Genomic DNA, 20,924 nt, shown 5'->3' with positions numbered 1-20,924 from the left:
CTAGGTGATGTAATATGTAATATAATACCATCCTGCATTTAAATACACTAAAACTTCACATAACGAGTGCCAACTCCTCCAGATCTTCCATAGTGCTAGCATGTGACACAAAGAATTTTATAATTCATGTGATTTAACATCTTAAAGCTGCGCACTGGACGATAAGGGATGCTGTAGTGGGTAGCTCCATATTAATCTCTGATTGCCCTGGTTTCCTTAATGTACTCCTGAGCCTAAGCACAAAAGCGTGTTTGCACTTCACACACATTGGAGTATATGAAGAACCCACATCTCCCCTTAGTTGACTACAAAGAGCAGCAAGGACTTACTTGGCACCCACTGGGGCTGTACTGGGCAGAGCCAGTGTGCGCAAATTCATGAGGTGTAAATCACAGGGCAAGGGGCCACCCAAGGGTGTGAACGAGCTCTTGAGGGGCGGGTCAGACATGCGTTGTGGCCGGCTGTGAATCAGCGTGAATAGCGGGTGCAGCAGGCTGAGGGACCCGTGGTGTGCCAGAAGGGATGGGTGACTGACTGATGCCGTCTCCTTCTGTCCAAAGGAATGGAAGGAAAAGAAAAAGCAAAAAAAAAAAAAGTGTTAGTCCCCTCAGCTGAATGTGCAAGTCTTTAGCTTCCAATGACAGTGCAAATGTCCTTTTTGTTCAGTCTGTAAAGGGACATTTGCAAAGTCACATAAAGAAACATGAATGAAAATAACAGATGCTACATACCAATCTGTTGGTTTGATTGATTGATTTTCAATCACAATATTTAAAAAAATTTTCACATTGTCACCATGTGCATCCACCATGCTGTTGCACTGCCTTCGCAGGGCATGTCTGGGCGCAGAGGGTCATGTCTCAACATGAAGATGTTTTTGAACTTCAAGCCTGCCACCACCCATCTGTCCACTTAGGCAAGTGTACAACAGCAAGGCCATAAATACCCACTGCTGTTGACCATTACACAAACCAAAGGCTTTCACCACTCATCCGTTTGCGCAGGATATGTACCCCTTTATTCCAATGACTTGAGTCAGCAGCCAGGAGGACTCCCTGACTGATGAAATGGCACATATTAAACTTCCGTGCTTTCCGGTCACATCTTTGCTCATGAGCTTTGAAAAAGGTTCGAGGCCAACTTGCATCTTTGGTTGATATTTTTTCAAACGCAATGCCAAAGCAGTGTGGTCCACTTCAGGTGCGTGGTCATACTGAATCGAGCTGCCTTCAGATGCTAGTTGACGGTACATTTCTCCCTTAGCATTGCCACTGGGATCAGTTCTCCACAGTTACATGCTGGCACATTCATCCTTTTCCACAGTTGAGTCACAGTGAGCTTCAGCTCACGCCACGTAGATAAGGTGCAACATTTCAATCTTGTAAGGGTAAGGGTAAGGGTAAAACACCTGGTCCTTTTACTCTACGTTTTCTCCTTGTAGCACACTCACTCCCTGTGGAAACTGAATGTGCTTTGGCTTCAGGAACACACTACATGCAACGGAGCTGATCGGCCCATGCAGTCTCACAAACTCAGACTTGAGATGTTTTAAAAAGATTGTCTGCTACTCAGTCACAGGATACACTACCAGTGTTTACAGCGCATACAAATTTTCAAGAATGTTACCTACAATGTAATCAAAAGTAAGCATGAAATCAAGAACTGGACGGAAACCTGTCTGGTCAGGAATATGCATGACAACAATTAAAAGTACTGTCAATGATAACGTAATGCTGTCAATGATACTGTCAATGATAACGTAATAAAGAATGCAGTGTAAATAACAGGAACGAAATAACAAATGACAACTAACTGATTTCTTTGTGATGCAACCTACAATTTTGAAACATACCATAGCAAAAAGGAAAAGACAAGAGAAACAAGATGTATATAAGAATGTGCAATATTGAAGTTTCATTGATCAATGTGATAATTTTAGATTGCAGGAAAGTGTATCTGCTAGTTTTGAAATTGAATGCATTCTATGAATAACACTTGCTTTTTGAAGATGACACAGCACATTTCTGTCCCTTTCTTTTCATCAGAAAATGTCAATATGTCTACAGCCACGTATCTTTGTGAATCAAGAAATAAGAAACCAAATAATTTTGTGAAGCAGAAATACAAAGTAACTACACCATAAATGTTGCTGGTACATTACGAAACATCGAACTTGCTAGGAAAAGTACCTTTAGAAAAGAGAAACACTTCAGCAAAAGCCATCTAAGAAAGCTCAAATGCAGCATAACACTTACCTGAGATTCTGTAGAAAATTTCTCCACCAGGAGCCGGAACTGACTAGGCGTCTTGAGGTTATCCATGACACCTTGCTGCAGGCCGCGCTTGTCGTCCTGGTTGAGTCGTCGATCCAAAAACACGTCCACGAGCCCTACAACCACACACAAGTGAAATGTGGAATGGCAGCTTATGTACTACATTGACAACAAAACTTACGTCATTGTCCTGCCTTTCATTCCCAGCAGACGAACTAAAATTCAATAACAGTGTACTATTGTGCCCTTGTACAGTGCTTTGTACCCTGGTATAGTGCTCAGTGAATGAAACACGATACTTGGTGTGAAGCCTTTTGCACCATTGCTAAGCACTGGGGTCACCAAGCAGATGCACTGTAGTATGTGATGAACGGGAAAGCTTTTGTGACTCACTGTGACTGCATTTGATTCCCAGCGATCACCCCATGCTCTCTGGTGGTGCGAAAAGTGCTGGCCGCCATATGGTCCAAGTATTGTGTTTGAAGTATTGTGTACATTACATTGCACAGTGGCTTCAATCGCTTTGAAAGTTCACTTGACAATGATTACTTAAACTATTCAATCAGAATATGAAGTCGGATGTCTGTGCAATTGTATGAAAGTGGTCGAGTCATTTTTTGCCATCTGCATTTGAGAAAATGGCACTAAGTTGATCTAGACTGTTGTGTCGTCATATACGATGAAAAGTGTCAGTAAAGCAGGTAAAGCACATTTAGAGTAACTCAAGATGACAAAAATCCAGGATGCAATACAGCAACCCACTGCGTGATGTTGCATCTTGATCTCAAAGTGGTCTTTCTCATAACAGACATTAGGAGATGGCTAATTTTTCCATGTACATGGAGATGCTTCTTTCAGCATCTAACTGTGGTGCTTAAATTTCAGTTTTTCACGTTTGTAACATACTAGTCAATAATAAGAACCGACTTTAAAAAGCAGTCATGTCCCTAAGGTGTCGCTGGGTCTCTGGAGGATATGGACACACTGGTACAAATGCACATCGACAAGCCTGTGGTTTACTACAGGAAGTCTTAAAGGGGCCCTGAAACAGTTTTTGAACATGTAGTAAAAGAACATTGCCGATCTGTCATGAAACATGAAACATGAACATAAAAGCCAAATATTACTATACCGCATGTAGCATGAGATTTACCATCTTGTGTCAAACACAGCGAAAAATCACTTGCCTTCGCTTCCGCAATGCTGCCACATCGAAAGTAGCTGGTTTACCAATGCTATTGCTGATTTCGTGATCACAAGAACATTCTTGATAATACATAATTGCTAACTTTAGGTTAAATAAATGAAAAATATACATGTGGGTGATCTCAAAAAGACAGAAAATAATTTCATCTTTGCATTGCGCTTAGCTGTGTCAGCTGCGTGCAGTGTTAAAACTGGTGTCATTATAAGTGGGTTTGACTAATTTCTCAGTTGAGAAATTAGTTGTTCAGCCTTGAACTAGGTGCAAATAAAAAGTCGGAAAATGATTAATGTCTATATGACAATCGTAAGCAAGCTTTAAAAATTGGGCATATCTGATAAAATCATACAAGTTGACAGGTCTAATGTCAATGTCTAACTCAGTTAAATGAAAACAAACAGCACAATAATGTGTTACTGAGTCTCACCAGTGTACAGACTCGTCGTGCCGAGTGGTTGGCCAGACAGCAGCGACAACCTTGTGCTGTTGTCTTGAATGAACATCATACTAGGCATTGGATAGACATTGCCTTGCAGCGTCAGCTTCGCCAAGGTGTGTCGCTTTGCCATCTGATGAAAAAATGCAGAAGAACTGTCGCTCAATGCAAATTTACTACTGCAAAATGGAATGGTTACAGGTCAGCTGCACAAAATTTTGGGTCATGTAGAAAGGTTAGCTTCAGTTAGTGTAGGTACAGAACAGGCTCCATGCAAAATTTTGCATCTGAAAAATGAGTGGATGTGTCATGAAAGGCTCGCGGAAGTAGCTTTGAGTAACAAATGACTTCTAGATTGCACAATTTTGCATGACCTCAGAGATTAGGCACTGCCTGTGGCTCTCTGTGGTGCACTGAAGAATCTTGGAGGCAATGTGCTGGCTACTTACATCATGGCAGCTAACCACCAGGTGTGTGAGTCGTCTACTTAGGCGCTATTAAACGGCTGCTAATAAAGAAATAAGGCAATCACTAGCCCTGTAGCTTTGCCAAGATTGCTTCAGAAGTATACTCCATTCATTTACTACCAATTTTGCCAAAGTAAAATTTTGTGGCAGTTGTCCTTTAAAGACATGTGCATAAAATACGGTGCTTGAAAGGAGAGCCGATTCCTGCACAAAAAACCACGCAGAGGATATGGCCGACACTTTATACACTTTACAGTATAATAGGGGAGAGAAGCTGAGTAGAGGCTCTGTGTTCCAAGAGAAGTGAGAGCAGAGGACCGGGCTTATTTCATGTCTCACTTTCTTGTCCCATTTCATAGCAATGTGTTAAATTTCGGAAGCACACAGTGAAAAAGGGAGGTTGAGGATGCAGTGCATGCCCAACTTTCAGCAACATGGTCATTATGTCACTTGTGATGATAGCAACAGAATGACTGATGTGTATGTGAGTGGCTTGTCATACCGTGCGACCGTTATAACTTCGACTTTTGTGGTGTACTGGGAGTCCTGCTCAACGCGCAGCGGCTGCCAGGTACTCCCTGTCGGTCCCAGCGTGGGAGACGCCCACTGCGCGCTGACGTGCGTCTTGCAGGACCTCTATTAAATAAAGTTTGTTCAATCCAATCCTGCTCAACGCACCCTACACCATAAAGGTACACTGCACATGAAAATCATTTTGAACTGCACCATACTGTTAGGAGAGTTTGCTGTTGGGATAGTTATAAATGATTTCGAAATTTTATGTGTTTCAGTTTATTGTCCTATTTCCTGGTGCTGTTCTAAATTTCGAAACCATACTGTTGTTATGGAGTTGGTAGCTATTTATTATAAAAGAAAGAAATTGAGACCAATATTGTGTGTCAGTAGCTCTAAGAAATATAAATCCTGTAGAAGAAAAGTAAATGAATATTTGGATTCAGCACATCAAACTACATAAGAAAGGCAAGTCTTATCTATATACATTCATAAATGAATATACGGTATTTTTTCTATGCTATACTCATTTATGAATATTGTATACTAACCTTACCCACCATTTTACTATGTGCCCACCCCTCATGTAATGTCCTGTTTTGGGACCTTTGACATATCATGAATAAGTGAATTAATAAATTGTAGTGTCTCTCTTTTAAAGTGACATCTAAAGAAGTGAAGAAAACTTTGTCTAAGCATTTGATTGTGTATGGACTCCAATTGAAGCTTTGTGCATGTGAAGCTGTGACCATGTCAAGACACGAAGAACTGATGGAATTGAACACATGACATTTGAATGAATAAACACAGACCAGGAGTCCGTTGACATCAGTGTAGAATTCAGGTCCCACGTTGTGGACACCTGACCTGAGGCGCATCACCAGTTCCTCGTTCACCGACTTTGTTATGTCCACTATGTTCTGGATGTCAAGGCCGATGCCGTCAATACCTACAAAAGAACAAAAATCCATACAGTCCAATTCTAATAGTATAGCTTCGACTCTATGCTTTCCTTTAATGACAGTTACTCTCATTGCTGAATGGCTACTCATAGAATTTTGCAGAATATAAAAATTCTTGAGAAGCAGAATTTGCTTGCAGTCTAGATATACAGTCTGGGTTAAAATACTGTCACCACTCTGCACAGTATCGTGCACCATGCCTTTGGTGTTTTTGTTTTTTTCATCGTCAAGTTACTTTTACGTCCAGTAGATATTCTATACAACACACAACATAATTGATATGTACTGCAATGTTTATGGTGTCATTTCCAGTGTTTTAATGTGTTTTTTTTTGTAAGCTGCCATTAAACTGAAATGCATTGAAGTTGAATATCTATGATATACAGTTAAACTTCGATATTACAAAGTTGTCAAAATTGGCAATTTGCTTCATTATATGAAAATTTCCTTACATTAAATTCAATGTTTATGCAAGTAAGTACAGTCGCCGATCAAATTTTCTACATGGAAAGGGCCGCAACATATTCTGAATTATCGGGCAATTGGAAAAAGCAAATTTGAATGGGAAAAAAATAATTTTGTTGAAACTGGGAGTTATGTTGTGTCAACAATATCTTCACATCAGGGGTACAAAGCCAGCCACACTTTTGCGTCCACTCTGTCCCTGCAGCAAATAGTGTCACACAAGATGGCGTTACCATGAAAAGCACCAGCAGCGAGGAGTGAGCGTTTCGTTTGCTTCTCCCTAAAATGCGCCTCCAAAACTCGAGATTAGGCAACCAAGACAGCGCATGATGTGGCATATTATCGCTAAAGCAGGGTGCACAAGCTGCATACGCACTCAGCCATGTGCGGCCACGATCACACTAAAGAAAGGAGACAGGCACCAACCTGCCCTTGCACATTAAGCATACAGAGCGTAGGGCGTGATAGCAGCTTATCACACTTGGACTTTATATGGAACACAACTAAGCTGCTCTGCTCACTTGTGCAGTGTCGAGTGACTTGATAGGTGCGTTAACAAGCAGCTGAATGCAATTCAACCATTTGACCATCTGCATCCGCGAAAGTTTCCATTTATCATCTCGGTATTCCGTCACTGCGGCAATGAAATTTTGTTACATTAAAATTGTACGTAAACACACTTTGTTATGTTTAGGTTCAAAATACATGGTGTTCTATGGACAAGAAGTTATAAACATTTGAATACTGCGTTATATGTAGAATTTCGTCATATAAGTTCATTATATTGAGGTTTAACTGTACTATTCCTCAGTGCAGTGCTGGTGACTTAGCAAGAAAGTCGCTAAATTTAGTAAGTCTCTTTATTAATGACAACTTTGGCCTTCTTTAAGTCTGACGTAAACTGCTCTGGAACAATCCCTCAAGGGATTCTTACTGATTTCAATGCCTAGCACCCATTTTATCCCATCCGGGGTGAATGCACCTCCATTCCCCACTACTTCTAAATGCATATCAAAGCGCTTATACCAAAGAGCATACCAAAAAGTCTGGGCTCTTCGAAGTACGTTTTCTATGCAAAGCACAATATTGAGGTGTGATATTGTAGTATTAATCGAGGGCTACCTTCCCTTTTCACATTCTGACCTGTGACACTCCACTACAGCAGGTAATTTAAAGCTACAGGCTAAAAATAATAAGGATGACGTCTAGGAACAATTACGTAACAGGCAAAATTCCAAGCAAGTCATCATTATCATAATCACTTAGAAACTTCTGGGAGTGTTTTGGGCTGCAACCTAGCAATTCTTTTGCTTCCTTCCATTCCACTCCACCGTCTAGAAATAGGTTATTGACACAGCCTCAGTGATGTTCTCCCGGTTTAAACGCTAACAGCAGGTTTGCATAACATTTTTTCTGGTTACTGTGCTTTATTTCTGTAGTTTCATGTAAGTAGTATCAGGATGTGTTCTGCCATATTTTGTAACAGATATTTTAAGCCCTCACTTCTGCTTAAAGCTGCGCACTTGGGCTGGCAGCATCTACTAAATAAAATAAATGGAGAGTTGGTGGCTGTGGCTGTATTCTTGCACAGGTGGGGCTGTAAAGATCGTCTTCGATATTCTGAAAACTTCCACGAGCACCAGCACAATTGTACATGCAAGTTTGTAAACACACCTGGAGAGTTTTTGATCCTGACAGAGAAGTCAACATGCGGCAGGAAAACCACAACTTCTGAATAGAGCACACCTTCAGTGACACGAATGTAAGGTGGATCATAGACCAGTTCCTAAAAGAAAGCATTAAAATGACACATTTTAGCCAGTATCCATACAGAAAGCAGTGCATTACAAGAAGAAGCTAAAATAACAGGGAAAAAATTAGGAAGTTTGAGTAGCGAGCAACCACCACCCAAAACTTCAAAGCTATGTGCGAGCTATGGTGAACATGTTACAGAGAGCTACAGGTAACCTTCAAATTTAAGAGCCAATTTACAAGCAACTGCTACAGCAAAATATTCGATTCCGCATCTAAAGATGAAATTACCAGGAGTATTAAGTACAGTAAGGTCCACTAATAATGTGAACAGCCAACTGTTAATAAATGTGCTTAACACATATCTCAGGTGTAATCTATGACTGAATACTAATTGAGAGTTCTCTTAACAGGGAACTAGCATACAGGACATCAACAATACACTCTTGAAGCATTTTGTTTAAACTTGCTATGGAAGGATCACGGAGACACAACTTCCGTATTTCAAGACATGCAGCTGCAATCTAATATCCTTCACCTCCATTTCTTCTGCCTTTCTTCTACACATTGCGGTAAAAATATTAAATTAGTTATTGTTTTATTATAAAGGTTTCCTTCCCACATCTCCTCTAATTCTTATTCCTTTTAGTTTACTGTAAAAGCATGCCACGAGCAGCTGGGTTTGTAGGCAGTGACAATATGCTTGGCTGATGCATGGAACCTACTATTAAACTGGCTGACACATTTGTCACTGTTGTAGTCACTGCATCAACAACAACTTCTATGCCACAGCTTTCCTCCTTCCTTTACTACACCACTCCTGTTTCCCAAACTTTCTCACCTGCTCTTTTCTTCACCTTAAAGCCAAAGTGTCTGCTTATTTGTTTTGACATAACCACATTTTGGTGTACTCAGTAAATTGTTCAATTTTTTTTTCTACTTCTTAGTAAAGAAACCAAGATGTAAAGACAGTGGCCCTTAATCTTCTAGTTGTTGTGCACCTCTTAACCCTTTAGTCTCCAATCCAAGCCTGAGATGTGAATGTCCTCCTGCCAGTCCTCCTGCCAGGACAAAACCTACTTGCTCATAGAGCAATTTGCTTTGCTTTGCGAAAATGAGTGATGCCTACCAACTTGTTGCCAACGTTTCCTCCAGTACACTAGCAATGAAGAAAAAGAAGGCAGCATATGTGAAGTAACAAACAGGTTCGAGACACGTACTTCGTGCACATAGACGTGCGCTTGCTTCCACAGGTAACCGCTGGCTTTGGGCACACATGAATATTAAACTCTGGAGTTTTACGTGCCAAACCCACAATTTGATTTTGAGCCACACGGCAATGGAGGACTAATTTTAACCATCTGGTGTACTCTTAATGTGCCCCCAATACATGGTACACGGGCATTCTTGCATTTCGCCCTCACTGAAATGCGGCCTCCGCAGCTGGGATTTAATCCTGCAACCTCGTGCTTAGCAGTGCAACGCCAAAGCCACTAAGCAACCATGCTGGGTGACTCACGAATATAATCTGTTTTGCTGCCATGCGTGAAGCGAATATTATTGCAGACTTTTACCTCTCTACTGACATATTACTCTATGTTTACATTGAACACAAGGGATAAACCACACAATTGACACTTTTTAAATGATAGCATCACATGCAAAAAATCAATAAAGTAAAAAAAAAATGTATTTTTTAAAATTTTGTATACTTTCCCAAATTGTGGAAGTTAAAGGGGTTAATAAGGGGTAAAAAAGTTCAGGAATTTCCGAACATAATTCCTGGGCATGAAATTCAAGCAAAGGGCTGCCTTCATTTTTTGCACCAATACGGTAGATTACCTCTTTGGCAAAACAAAAGCAGAGTGTGTTTTAATAATATTAACTACCAGTTCAGCCTAATTTATATGCTACGGTGCAAAAAAGATGAGGACATGAAGACATATGAAATGCACACTTTAGTGTTTCACATATGCTTAAGCAAAGAGCTGTTCCAAAAACCGTGCATACCCTAGCCTTCTCATCAGGAAGGAAGAGGTAGGCTCCACTGCGATCCTTGTTCTTGGGACGGGTGCCATACTTGACAAACACAGACTCAATGTCTAGGCTCACGTTCTGGTCTTTCACTAGAATGTGCTGAAGAAAGAGAAAGGCCGGTTAGTTCTTAATACTACTCAAAATGTCAATTTATACTCCATGATAGAGCAGTGCAAAAGTGTGTAACGATGAAAGTACCCTGTCTTTTCCTTAAGCCAGTAAAAAGAGGCTTTATCTCAATAGTTCCTTGATATAAACAACACAGATATAATGAAGTAAACCTACAATTTGGTTTGCTATGTAAAACTTAAATGAGTTTTCTAGCACTGTAACGAGACTGGAAATGCAAACTGTGAGACAATTATGTTATAGCGAACCAAATATTAGTTCACTTGCAGCATGAAATATGTGCTCTGGTAGCAAAAATGTCAAATACTCAGCAATAGCAATTTGAAATGGCACTTCTGGACACAGGTGCACATTCTGGCCAATGGCTTGGCTTGGCTAGCCTGCAGCTGGCAAGCTAACATGTTGATTCTGTGTAACCAAATCATTTGCACATTAATAACAATGCAAGGCACGTCTGTAAATTAGTGTTGTTCACATGCCAAGTATCAGCATGACAAGCCACTCGCGGATCATCTAAACCTTTGCTGAACTGTTGGAGGTGGCATGCTTGCATTCCTTTCACATAGAGCTGATTGCAATTTCTTGGGTAATATCAGTGTGTTTGCTTAAATACCTGATATAGCAAAGGTATTTTTGCATCTGATGCGAATTCGTTGCAATGAGGCTGATTGTATGAACTGACACCTCTACCCTGACATGCTGTAGTGCGCCGTATGGCTCGGGACACTGTGTTACACTGTCCAGATTAAGGACAGGAACCTGCAGAGAACTAAGACTTAGGAGATATAAGATGTACAGATACACGAGCCCTGGTCCTTTTGTGTCTTCTGCCTTAGCCCTTCACAAAATCTTGTCGTAAGTCTTGAGTCACAGAGCACTGTTCTTAAAAAAAGACTTTTACCATTCCAAATTTAATTTAAACTGGTTAGACATTCTCTAATGCAAACATAATTACTGGCAATAAATCAGCTTTGGAAAAAGCAATAAATATCTGTGGCTAATCGATCATTGTTTATCAACATTTAAAAATGTTTGCAATAAAGAAACGTACATAAAGTGCTGTGAAGCTCGATGATGAGTATAAATTGTATGTATATACATCAATAAATTATGGGGTTTTATGTGCCAATACCACTTTCTGATTATGAGGCACACCGTAGTGGAGGACTCCAGAAATTTCGACCACCTGGGGTTCTTTAATGTGCACCTAAATCTAAGTACACGGGTGTTTTCACATTTCGCCCCCACCGAAATGCGGCCGCCGTGGCCAAGATTTGATCCCGCGACCTTGTGCTCAGCAGTCCAACACCATAGCCACTGAGCAAAAACTGCGGGTATATACGGTATATACATCAATATCAAGTAGTACTAGCTCAATAAATGAACTGGTAGACAAAAGTGTTTTACCTGTATAATAGCCAGAAATACCTGCACTTTATTATTTGTTTTCAGAGCAATAATCACGTGTCTAGGTAAGTTCTTTGCCATTCAAGAACTACTAGATGCCCACATGCTCATAGATAAAAAGAAAGGAAATTCCGTTACATGAATATACAGGTGCACAAGTTGTAAGGGCCATAACTATTATCCACGTTGAAAATAATTTGAATGAAAGACAAAGTAAGAAAATGTTCACAAGCATGGGAGCTACATACCTTCAGCATTCCTGTGGTGGGCGAAAATGTGGCTGCTAGATATGGCGTCTGTATCCGAAAATCTTCCCTAGAATCTGAGCGCGATATTGGAAAATATCTAAACAGAATAAAAAAAAGAGAGAAGAGAAAAGAAAAGAAGGTCAAGCCAATCTGCAAACTTGACAGGTCAGGTCTGGCACACAAGAACCATGTAGAGGACATTCACCATTTTATAATCAATCAGCCAATCCATTTGCTCTGATGGCTTATAGTAAAGAAGCCTGCATTGATATCCTTTAGGGAAAAACCATATTTTGCAAAAATCCACAAGGTGCAGGCATTTCATTTGAGAAAATTTGTCACTCACATGGAAATTTACCAACACGCTGAATCGAACACAGAACATGTAGGAAAAAAAAATACAGCTAAACCTGAATACGATGAAATTCTTGATATAGTAACGAAGTATTTAACTTCTTATACATTCTCATCCATAGAACACAATGCATATAAAACCTCAATATAACGAAGTGTGTTTAACCTCATTTCAATATAATAAAATTTCTCTGCTGCCACCAAGGAATACTGGGACAATAAATGTAAACTTCTGCAGACGCAACTCTCGAATTGCACCGCGACCAAGAGCAACCTCTGAAGCGGAGCAGCATCATATTCTTTGTAAAGTCCAAGTATGATAAGATCCTATTGTGTCCCAGGCGCTGTACGCTTTGGGTGCCAGTGAAAGAGAGCGAGGGTGAGCTGAGAAGGTGGTGGCTCGATGAGCACCAAGCAAGAGGAAAGGGGGAGGGAGGGGAGCATAGTGCAATTACGTGCACGCAAGGGGTGGTGGGGGCAGCCTGGTGTGCGCCTCCTTTTCCAGTGCAGCTGTGGCTGCTTATGGCTGTCAGTGTGGCTGAGTGCATTCATGGCACACGTGCCTTGTTTTAGAGGTAATCTGCCCCGTGTGCAAGGAGTGGGTGTGCCGAGATGGCGTGGCATCACGTGCGCTGTCTTTCCACGCATTTAGTACTGGAGGCAGCATAATCTCGAATTTTGGAGATGTGTTGAAGCAAGACTCAGACAAAGCATTCGCTGCCCGCTGCTGGCGTTTTTCATGATAGCATCATCCCACCGGGGGCTACACTATCAGCCACGGAGACAGAGTGGATGCAAAAACGTGGCTTGCTTCGCTTTGTACTGCCAATGTTAAGATATGGCATGGCATGAAACTGTATCTTTCGTCACCGCTCAGATTCAACAAAATGAAATTTCTTTTCATTTAAATTTCCTTTTTGCTATTTCCCTATAATTCATAAAATTTTGTGGACCCTTCCGTGTAAGAATTCAACAGTGACAACCTACATTTTGATATAATGAAGCAAATTGCCGATTTTGCCGACTTCGTTACATCGAGGTTTAGCTGTATTTACACAGTAGATAGCAATGCAAAGCAACTCGCGAAAAAAATCACGCAGCATAACCTGTACAAAAGAATTGACCAAGTGTCTATAAACTAGCTATGCAAAAGTGTTAAATTATCTAAGAGTTCTAACACTTGAGAAGATCTGAAGAACTCTCAGCAAGTGCACACTATAGGCAATGAACAGCTGCTTGTGTCACTCAACTTCTTTCACTTGGTTGCTGGTTTACAGCTGTTTACAGCTGCCTCATGCGACATGACACTGATATGTCTTGAGCCATACGCTGATTGAACAACTGAAGAAAGAATATGTTTATTTAGCGTTTAGTCCTTTCACACGCTTTTCCCGTGATGTCACTAGTACTTGATATCACACATGAAAAGCAGGAAGGTAGTCGGGGATTGCTACACAACAGACACGACACAGCAAGGGCCTTACATGAGAGTACAGAAGGTGAGTTTTCAAGGCATGCACCGAACATACACTACATTGTCGCAGTGTGCACCAGAGGCAGGTGTTTGCTGCGAAAGCTTGTGCCTTCAAAGGCTGCTATTAGATAGCATGTGATTGAGCAGCTGCCTAGGCAAAACACAAATGACATGGTATGTTTACTTACAATGTGTCAGGGGATGAAAGGGAATTGTAAAGTGTGACGGAAGCACGGAACACCATGCCACTGATTCCCTCAATGTGTTCCACCCGGTACGTGGCCAAGCCGAGAGGTGGGACATCGACCAAAAAGGACAGCTGGAAACAAATAAACGCACAATAATTAAATGAGGAACTAGGAAGCGTTTGAGAGAGTGCCTTAGTTTTGGACAAGTCATTATTTTTTTTCATACTAACCATTCCTACACATTTTTTCCCCTCTCCATTCCACATAAATTGTCATAACTCATATTGCCAAACAACAATACAAGAAGTGATTAAACACGTTTTCCTTTTTTTCTTTCTTGCAAGAATTGCAAACAGCCCAAGTGCCAAAATGTACTGAACAAAAATGCGTGTGCAGCAATCTACTGACAGAGCTACCACAACTGACAGCTATGTGCACCTTTAACAGGTTTTCTGCTTTACAGTCAGCTGACTAAAATGCACAATGCTGCGACTTGTGCACAGGCAATTGCTTGGGTTACAATGCCGGGCAAGCAATCAGTGGCACGGAAACTATCTCGCTCATGGTTCCAAGTCTACTGACTTATTTCTATGAAAATCAGGCCAAGGCATTACATGACTCATGTGATGGAAAACTTTTGCACATTTGTTCATGAAAATATCACCATAAATATGGAAATAAAACAAGAATGATCCTGTGTCAGTTCATATTCGTATGACATTTTTAGGAGTACAGGGAAAACACGGGGAAGGCGGGAGATGAAAATTCAAGACGATGAGCAAAACGAGAACAAGGTGAAAGCAGGTGCCAACGTTGCGACATGTGGACTTGTCTTCTTCAAGGCGACATGTGCTTTCCTCGCCACAGTATGTATAGGTGGTTTTCTTCTAAAGGGAAGAGGGCGTAAGGTGGGTGGGTGCGGCAACGAGCGAAGGTGTGTTAGCGGCGAGGGGTTTGAATTGAGAATAAAGGAGTGCTGTGCACAAGCAAGGCCAGGGACACGGCCGTCTGTCAATCACGTGTCAACGACCGTGTGTCAGCCGGCGTGCCATCGGCGTGCACAGCAGCCCTATATTAACTGTTTCTATGGTGGTGTGGGCTATCGTGTCTCTGAAAGAGATAATAGAAGGAAGGGCAGAAACAGGTGCACGTGGGAAAAAAAAAAACCAAAATGGAATAAATAAAGAAATAAAAGGAAAAAGAAACAGAAGAATAATAAGAAGAAGAACTCTAAGAAACCAAACTAAGTGTTGTTGCCTATAGCTTGAAATTTAGGATAGCAAATAGATTCTAAAGCTCCCTTTGAAATGTTTATGCCTAATAGTTGCATTGTCTTGAACTTATGGATAAGATATGATTCTCTGTATTTTCTTTCTCGCTCAGAACATAAAAACAGGTAATAGAGGGCTGCTGTGCACACCGATGACACGCCAGCTGACACACGGGCGTTGACACGTGATTGACGGCCATGTTCCTGGCCTTGTGCACAGCAGTCCTTTATTCTCAATTCGACACCCTCGCTGCTAACACACTTTCACTTATTGCCGCACCCACCCACCTTACGCTCTCTCCCCTTTAAAGAACCCCACCTACATATACTATGGCAAGAAAAGCATATGTCGCCTTGAAGAAGACAAGTCCACTTGTCGCAAAATCGATTCCTGCTTTCACCTTGTTCTCGTTTTGCTCATTTTTAGGAGTAGCCATTTTTAAAAAGCAAGCACATCATATAACTTTTCATGCAGTCTGAAAAAGGGTACATTCATGCACTGAAAAGCTTTTGATATCATTTTTCTTTCGTGTTAATGGATCTTACGCGTCAGTGGCAACTGCGCTTCCAACCCAATGGAGACGTTCGCCATGCATATAATAGGAAAAGCATCAGAACACGTGCTGTTGCAAGCAAGTATAGAAGGTAGCCCAACCCAAGGTAACTTCTATGCAAATGAGGGGGGGGGGGGTCTTTACTAGTACAAATGTGAATAGCGTCCACCATTCGCCATAAAAATGTGTAAAGCCACAAAATAGAAATGAAATAAGGTGTATTTTACAGGTAAGCCTGTGCGATACACCTCTCCTTTACTTGGCAAACAAGGAACTATGTCAAATGGACTTGCACAGAAAAGCGCAGGAAGAACACTGCCAAGAACAAGCAAAGAAGCGAAAGTGTAAAATAAAGATTACTTTAGTAGAGTACAACTTAAAAAAGGAACAGCAGTTGGCAACCAAGGCACACAAACAACGCGGAGTTGTGTTACTTCGCCAGCCAATCGCAGAAGCAAACAAAATCGTCGTCATGCGGCCTTTTCAAAATGGCGTTGTGCTTGATAACTCCGGAGCACCTGCTGTTCTTGAAGAGTCTTTTCATCGGCGGAAGCAATGAGGTGTGCAACAAGCATGGGCAAAGTGTATGGAGTCTGAGCATTTCACTCTTCAAAATTATGCGGTGCCGTTCATTTCACTGCTGAACCCGTTTTACTCATGAAACTTCACTGCCAACTGAAGTGAAACTTGACAATAAATAGTTGCAGCAAAGCAAGCATGTTATCTCAGTTCAATAAAGAATTAGGCTTTGACCATTCCACTATAGTAGACGAGGCAAAAGATATAAAATTACGAGCTAATAATCTTATTTTTGTGGTTACCGCCTTATTTGGGTAACAGGAAAAATTTTAAGTACGAATTATTTGCAGCCTTGTGGAGGAACAGTGGCTGGCAGTTATGAGGGCATGGGCGGGCCTTCACTGCAGACTTAATTTGTATCCGGCTATAGTAGCGTTTTTTCAATTAGCTCTGGAAGAATTATAGAGAAATATATATTTGCGGAACAATCACAGTTCTTTTGCATCCCTCGTTTATGCTCTACCAAGCTAAGTGCCACAACCGACTCGTGTTGTTATTTGGGAAGTTACGTAACGATGCGTGGCTGCCAGTCCCGTACAACTGCGTAGGGTGCAGGACACTGCAATTCTAGATCTACTATGCCCATCGCGGAAGGTTAGAAAAACACTTGCATAAGCACAGCAGAGAAGTGGCTACGTTAGGCGGCTCGAATGATAACTGTAGAAGCGTCATTCAGAACACACAGAACTGTTCTCCACTTCCTTTTTCTGTTCTAGCTATTTCCTTTATAAGTAAAAAGATGCTGATCCATAAATATTTTCATAAACAACGGTTTTATTTGTTAATTTTTGCTTTTCCTTCCTGCTTGGCTGTTGCCTTGGCTCTCTCCCTTAGTGGATCGCCTCATTTTTCAACTCCTTGAGACTCTTGTTTCCAATTGGCAATCTTCCACCAGAAGAGCTCTACAATTAGGGAAACGCCAGACAAGTTAACGGGTGACAGTCATACTGCCTATGGATTTAAGGGTTATTGCAGGGTTTGATGATGGACGCTGTCTCGTATACTTTTATTTTCCACCTTATCTAACCCATATCGCACGTATATGGTTCCGAGAATCTGTCAGCGTCGCTGCGAGCCATTACTCGAGGAAATAATGAAGCAAAAGGAAAAGTTAAACGCAATTGGTGTTTTCTCTGGCCACAACTTGTTCCACGTGCATACAACCAGCTTACCACGAACCGAATCCCTTTCTTGGTCCCTGAATAAGTCTAAACATAGAAGGTTGAACTAACGATGCAGCAGCGATGCATGTGACCGTCGAAAAGACGGTGATAACTGAATGCATCTCGAGTTAACCGCGTGGGCACCGAATCGATGAGGAAACTGGCCTTCACACCCCAGCAGATGCCGATAACTATTGCCATCCAAAAGGAGTGAAAAAGGCAGCAAAATGTTGACCGCCGACTAGCTGTCAAGTTTCAACATTGATTTGGCTGCGCTTTAGGAATGTGTGTGAGAAGTGGGGACGTAGGCGGGGGGAGGTATGCTTCTTAATTTGGGTACGTGCCAGTTCCCAGTGCTTTCAAGCACTTGCTCACATATTCTTGTGGCAGTTCAGTGTGAATTTGTGTAGGCCCATGGTTAGCATTTGTTAGAGAAGTCTATAAAGGAAAAGTATGCTCGAGGATTCAGTATTCCAAACAAGAAATTATACTTGTACAGCAGGGGGTTGCAATCTCACTTGCCATGTTAACAGAAGGCTTTTTGAGCAGCTGGAAGCAGCGTGCATCCCCTTGTCTAAAACTTGCAAGCTTGACAGTTCCACATGATGGAGCTCTCAGGCATGACCTAGTTCAGCCATGCTGCTCACCTCAAATGTGCCTCTGATGAGCTCCTCTTTGTTCCAAACAGGAGAAAGCTGGCTCGGAACGACGCTTCCATTGGCATCGATCACCACAATGGATGCAGTGGAGACCTGTAGACTGACCATTTCGTTTCTTGGCACAGTCAGGGAGTTATAAAATACAATGTACCTGAAACACACACGCACATAAGGCACAATGGAAATATCTTGGGGATGGGCGTTGAATCGCAGTATTGCAGTACACGCAGAGGCATAGCAGATCTGTTACTTTACCTAATTCGCCCTTCCCTGGTAAATGTGAGAAGCTGCTTGCGCGGCATTCCATCATAAGTGTCCCGAACGTCATCCTAGAACAAAGTTCAACAAGCAGGTTATGGCACATCCCACTTCGAATTTTCAGCTCACACTCAGAGGAAGTCACAGGGTTACGAAAAACTGGAAGAAGAAAAAAGACAAAAAGACTCACGAGGCAAGATAAGCAACACAGCAATGAACTGCAAGTATAACTTAACAAGCTCCAATGCACGTTATTATACTGTATTTTTGCCCATTTATATAATCTGCACTGAAAACATGGTACAAAGTGAGGGTACTAACCACAGGCAAACTGTGCCTATAGGCACTGCTTCGTGGCAATCATGACGTGTTTTTGTGAAGCCGAAGCTAAAGGCAAAATGTGCATTGCCGCAAAGCCGCACCAAAACCCAAAACAAATTCACATGCTGTAAAGATGCACCCAAAGGCAAGATTGTCTCTGGAGGTTTGCTTTGCATGGAAATACATAATTTGCCATGCTGCTTCTTTAAAGATTTGAATGTTGTGTGGAATTCAGTGTGCGAGTTCTGTCCCCTTTCTCCTAGGATCCTAGGATGGTAACTGAAGGTGTGCATAATACACTGGGACACATTATATGTGCATGTGAAAATATGGTAATCATTAAAGGCGATATGGTAGGGAGAGGTCCAGTACAAAATGGGGACAGCAATAATAACTACCAGTTAGGATACACAGACACTGTATGCATTTGATGAATGGGAAATTTCTTGTACTTCCTTCTTTCTGTTTCTTTCTTTCCTTGCTGTTTGTCTTTTTTACATGTCCGTTATTTTTGTGCTTTAGTGGGTGGATCTGAATTAAGTTCAATCATTCGGGCTTCTAAAGATGGGACACTAAAGAGGAACACTAAATCACTTTAGACTGAGAGAGTTTTTTTTTAAAGCTCTAGTCTTGTAAATTTTGCAATACGGAGTCTATTACCAATAAAAAAGAATAAGAATATCAAAATTGCATTTTTAAAATTTTGTGCTTAAACCCCAGAGCCAGTGTATCAGTGTGACATGGCAAATTTTGAAGAAACTCTTCGTATTTAAGCCACTGTGGCTCAGTAAATGTTCTTGAAACCTGCTAATTTAACATCCTGGCTCGTTTAGGATACAATACAGTACATCATCAGTGATAAAAATTGAACTAGGCTAAACTCCATGACAGCGCGACGAGCCTGTGTGGGAACTAGAAGGTGGCCTTGCACCCCCATCTTTCATTCCTGCATTTTTTTCGGACTTACGACACCTGCTGTCACACCAAGAGTGGCTTTTTTTGGTGTTGTAAAAGAATAATTTGCTAATACAGCTTAAATAACTTCTTTTCTTTAGTGTCCCTCTAATGCGTACCTAAATCTAAGTGTGTGAATGTTACCGCATTTCACCCCTATTGGAATGCGGCCACCGTGGCCAGGAATCGAACCTCTACCGCCATGCTCGGCCTACACAACGCCCTTGAAATGCACAATGCACAGGGACATAACACTTAGCTGGCTTACCATCTGGAGAACAAAGAGGTCATCTTCAATACCACCTTGAGAAGGCGCATTAAAAAGCATATACAGAGCACCCTTGGTGATAATCTCTCTCAGATGCTGCAGAGACTTGAATAACCTAACAAGAAAATTGCATGAATGCATGAATAGAAGAAGATAACAGAAAGATAATATAAATGCAGTCAACTTCCGTTAATTCGACCATGACGAGGCTGACGAAATTCATCAAGTTATCCAGTGGGTTGTAATAAACAAGATGCAGAGAAAAACCCCAGAACACACTGCTGATTCATATGGCAATATGTGCTCGATTCTAACATGCCCCTGAAATAAATGCGTACCCACCTTCTATACTCAAAGTAGTAAACTAACATAGAAATAACATTAAAGCTTCTAAACAAAGCAGAAATCTAATGCACACACAATTTTTTAGCAAAAAATTTGTTTCAAAATGAGATCTGGTTTCCTAAAGTCAGCTTTATCACAGTTCTTTTTTTCTTTAATATTTCGTCGCAACATGTCCTTGTTATGCGGCAAAGCATGTGAAAGTTACAAAGGCAGTTTTAGTTTTGCGACTGATTGCATCGCGCAGCAAATTTTCGGCCCAATTTTCTTTTTTAATAAAGGTGTGCAGTATAATAGGGTAAATACCATAATCATACATTGTGATCTATGGTTATTGCTTGTAAATCTTCCTAGGGTGGGTTGAAGATAGGCATTTTTAACGAGCAATGAAGTGTGTTGAACATTTCACTGTTCCATAAGCTTTGCCAAGACAGACATTGTCACTAAAGGGGTCGCTATCAGTGTCACCATAGGGGTCAGCATGTTTGTGCTGAGTGGTCAAGTTCAAATTATCCATCAAAGGCCAATTTTAGGATAGAAATAACAAAAGTTTGGGAACATAAAAATGCATGAGTGCTGGAGAGGACGTTCATCCAGGATATAATTAATTGAAAAATTAAATTAACCGGAGCAGAATTAACGGTACC

At 41.2% G+C, this 20,924-nt stretch overlaps 1 protein-coding gene across 2 annotated transcripts in view; it reads right to left on the bottom strand.

The window, feature by feature from the left end:
* Window positions 1–20,924, bottom strand: part of alpha-Man-IIa (alpha-mannosidase 2) — a 65,730-nt gene that overhangs the window by 6,895 nt on the left and 37,911 nt on the right. For both annotated transcript variants that reach the window (XM_075692618.1, XM_075692620.1), the window contains 11 exons: window positions 19,936–20,050; window positions 18,390–18,463; window positions 18,123–18,285; window positions 13,910–14,040; window positions 11,894–11,990; window positions 10,083–10,208; window positions 7,995–8,106; window positions 5,706–5,842; window positions 3,905–4,046; window positions 2,256–2,389; window positions 330–550 (listed from right to left, as the gene is read on the bottom strand). In XM_075692618.1, coding sequence (XP_075548733.1) covers window positions 330–550; window positions 2,256–2,389; window positions 3,905–4,046; window positions 5,706–5,842; window positions 7,995–8,106; window positions 10,083–10,208; window positions 11,894–11,990; window positions 13,910–14,040; window positions 18,123–18,285; window positions 18,390–18,463; window positions 19,936–20,050 — 1,452 coding nt within the window. The remainder of the gene's footprint in view (window positions 1–329; window positions 551–2,255; window positions 2,390–3,904; window positions 4,047–5,705; window positions 5,843–7,994; window positions 8,107–10,082; window positions 10,209–11,893; window positions 11,991–13,909; window positions 14,041–18,122; window positions 18,286–18,389; window positions 18,464–19,935; window positions 20,051–20,924) is intronic.

This window comes from Dermacentor variabilis, chromosome 5 (genome assembly GCF_050947875.1).
Source record: "Dermacentor variabilis isolate Ectoservices chromosome 5, ASM5094787v1, whole genome shotgun sequence".
Classification (NCBI taxonomy): Eukaryota; Metazoa; Arthropoda; class Arachnida; order Ixodida; family Ixodidae; genus Dermacentor; species Dermacentor variabilis.
Note: the sequence above shows the minus strand (reverse complement) of the source record. Positions and strands in the feature narration are given on the sequence as shown.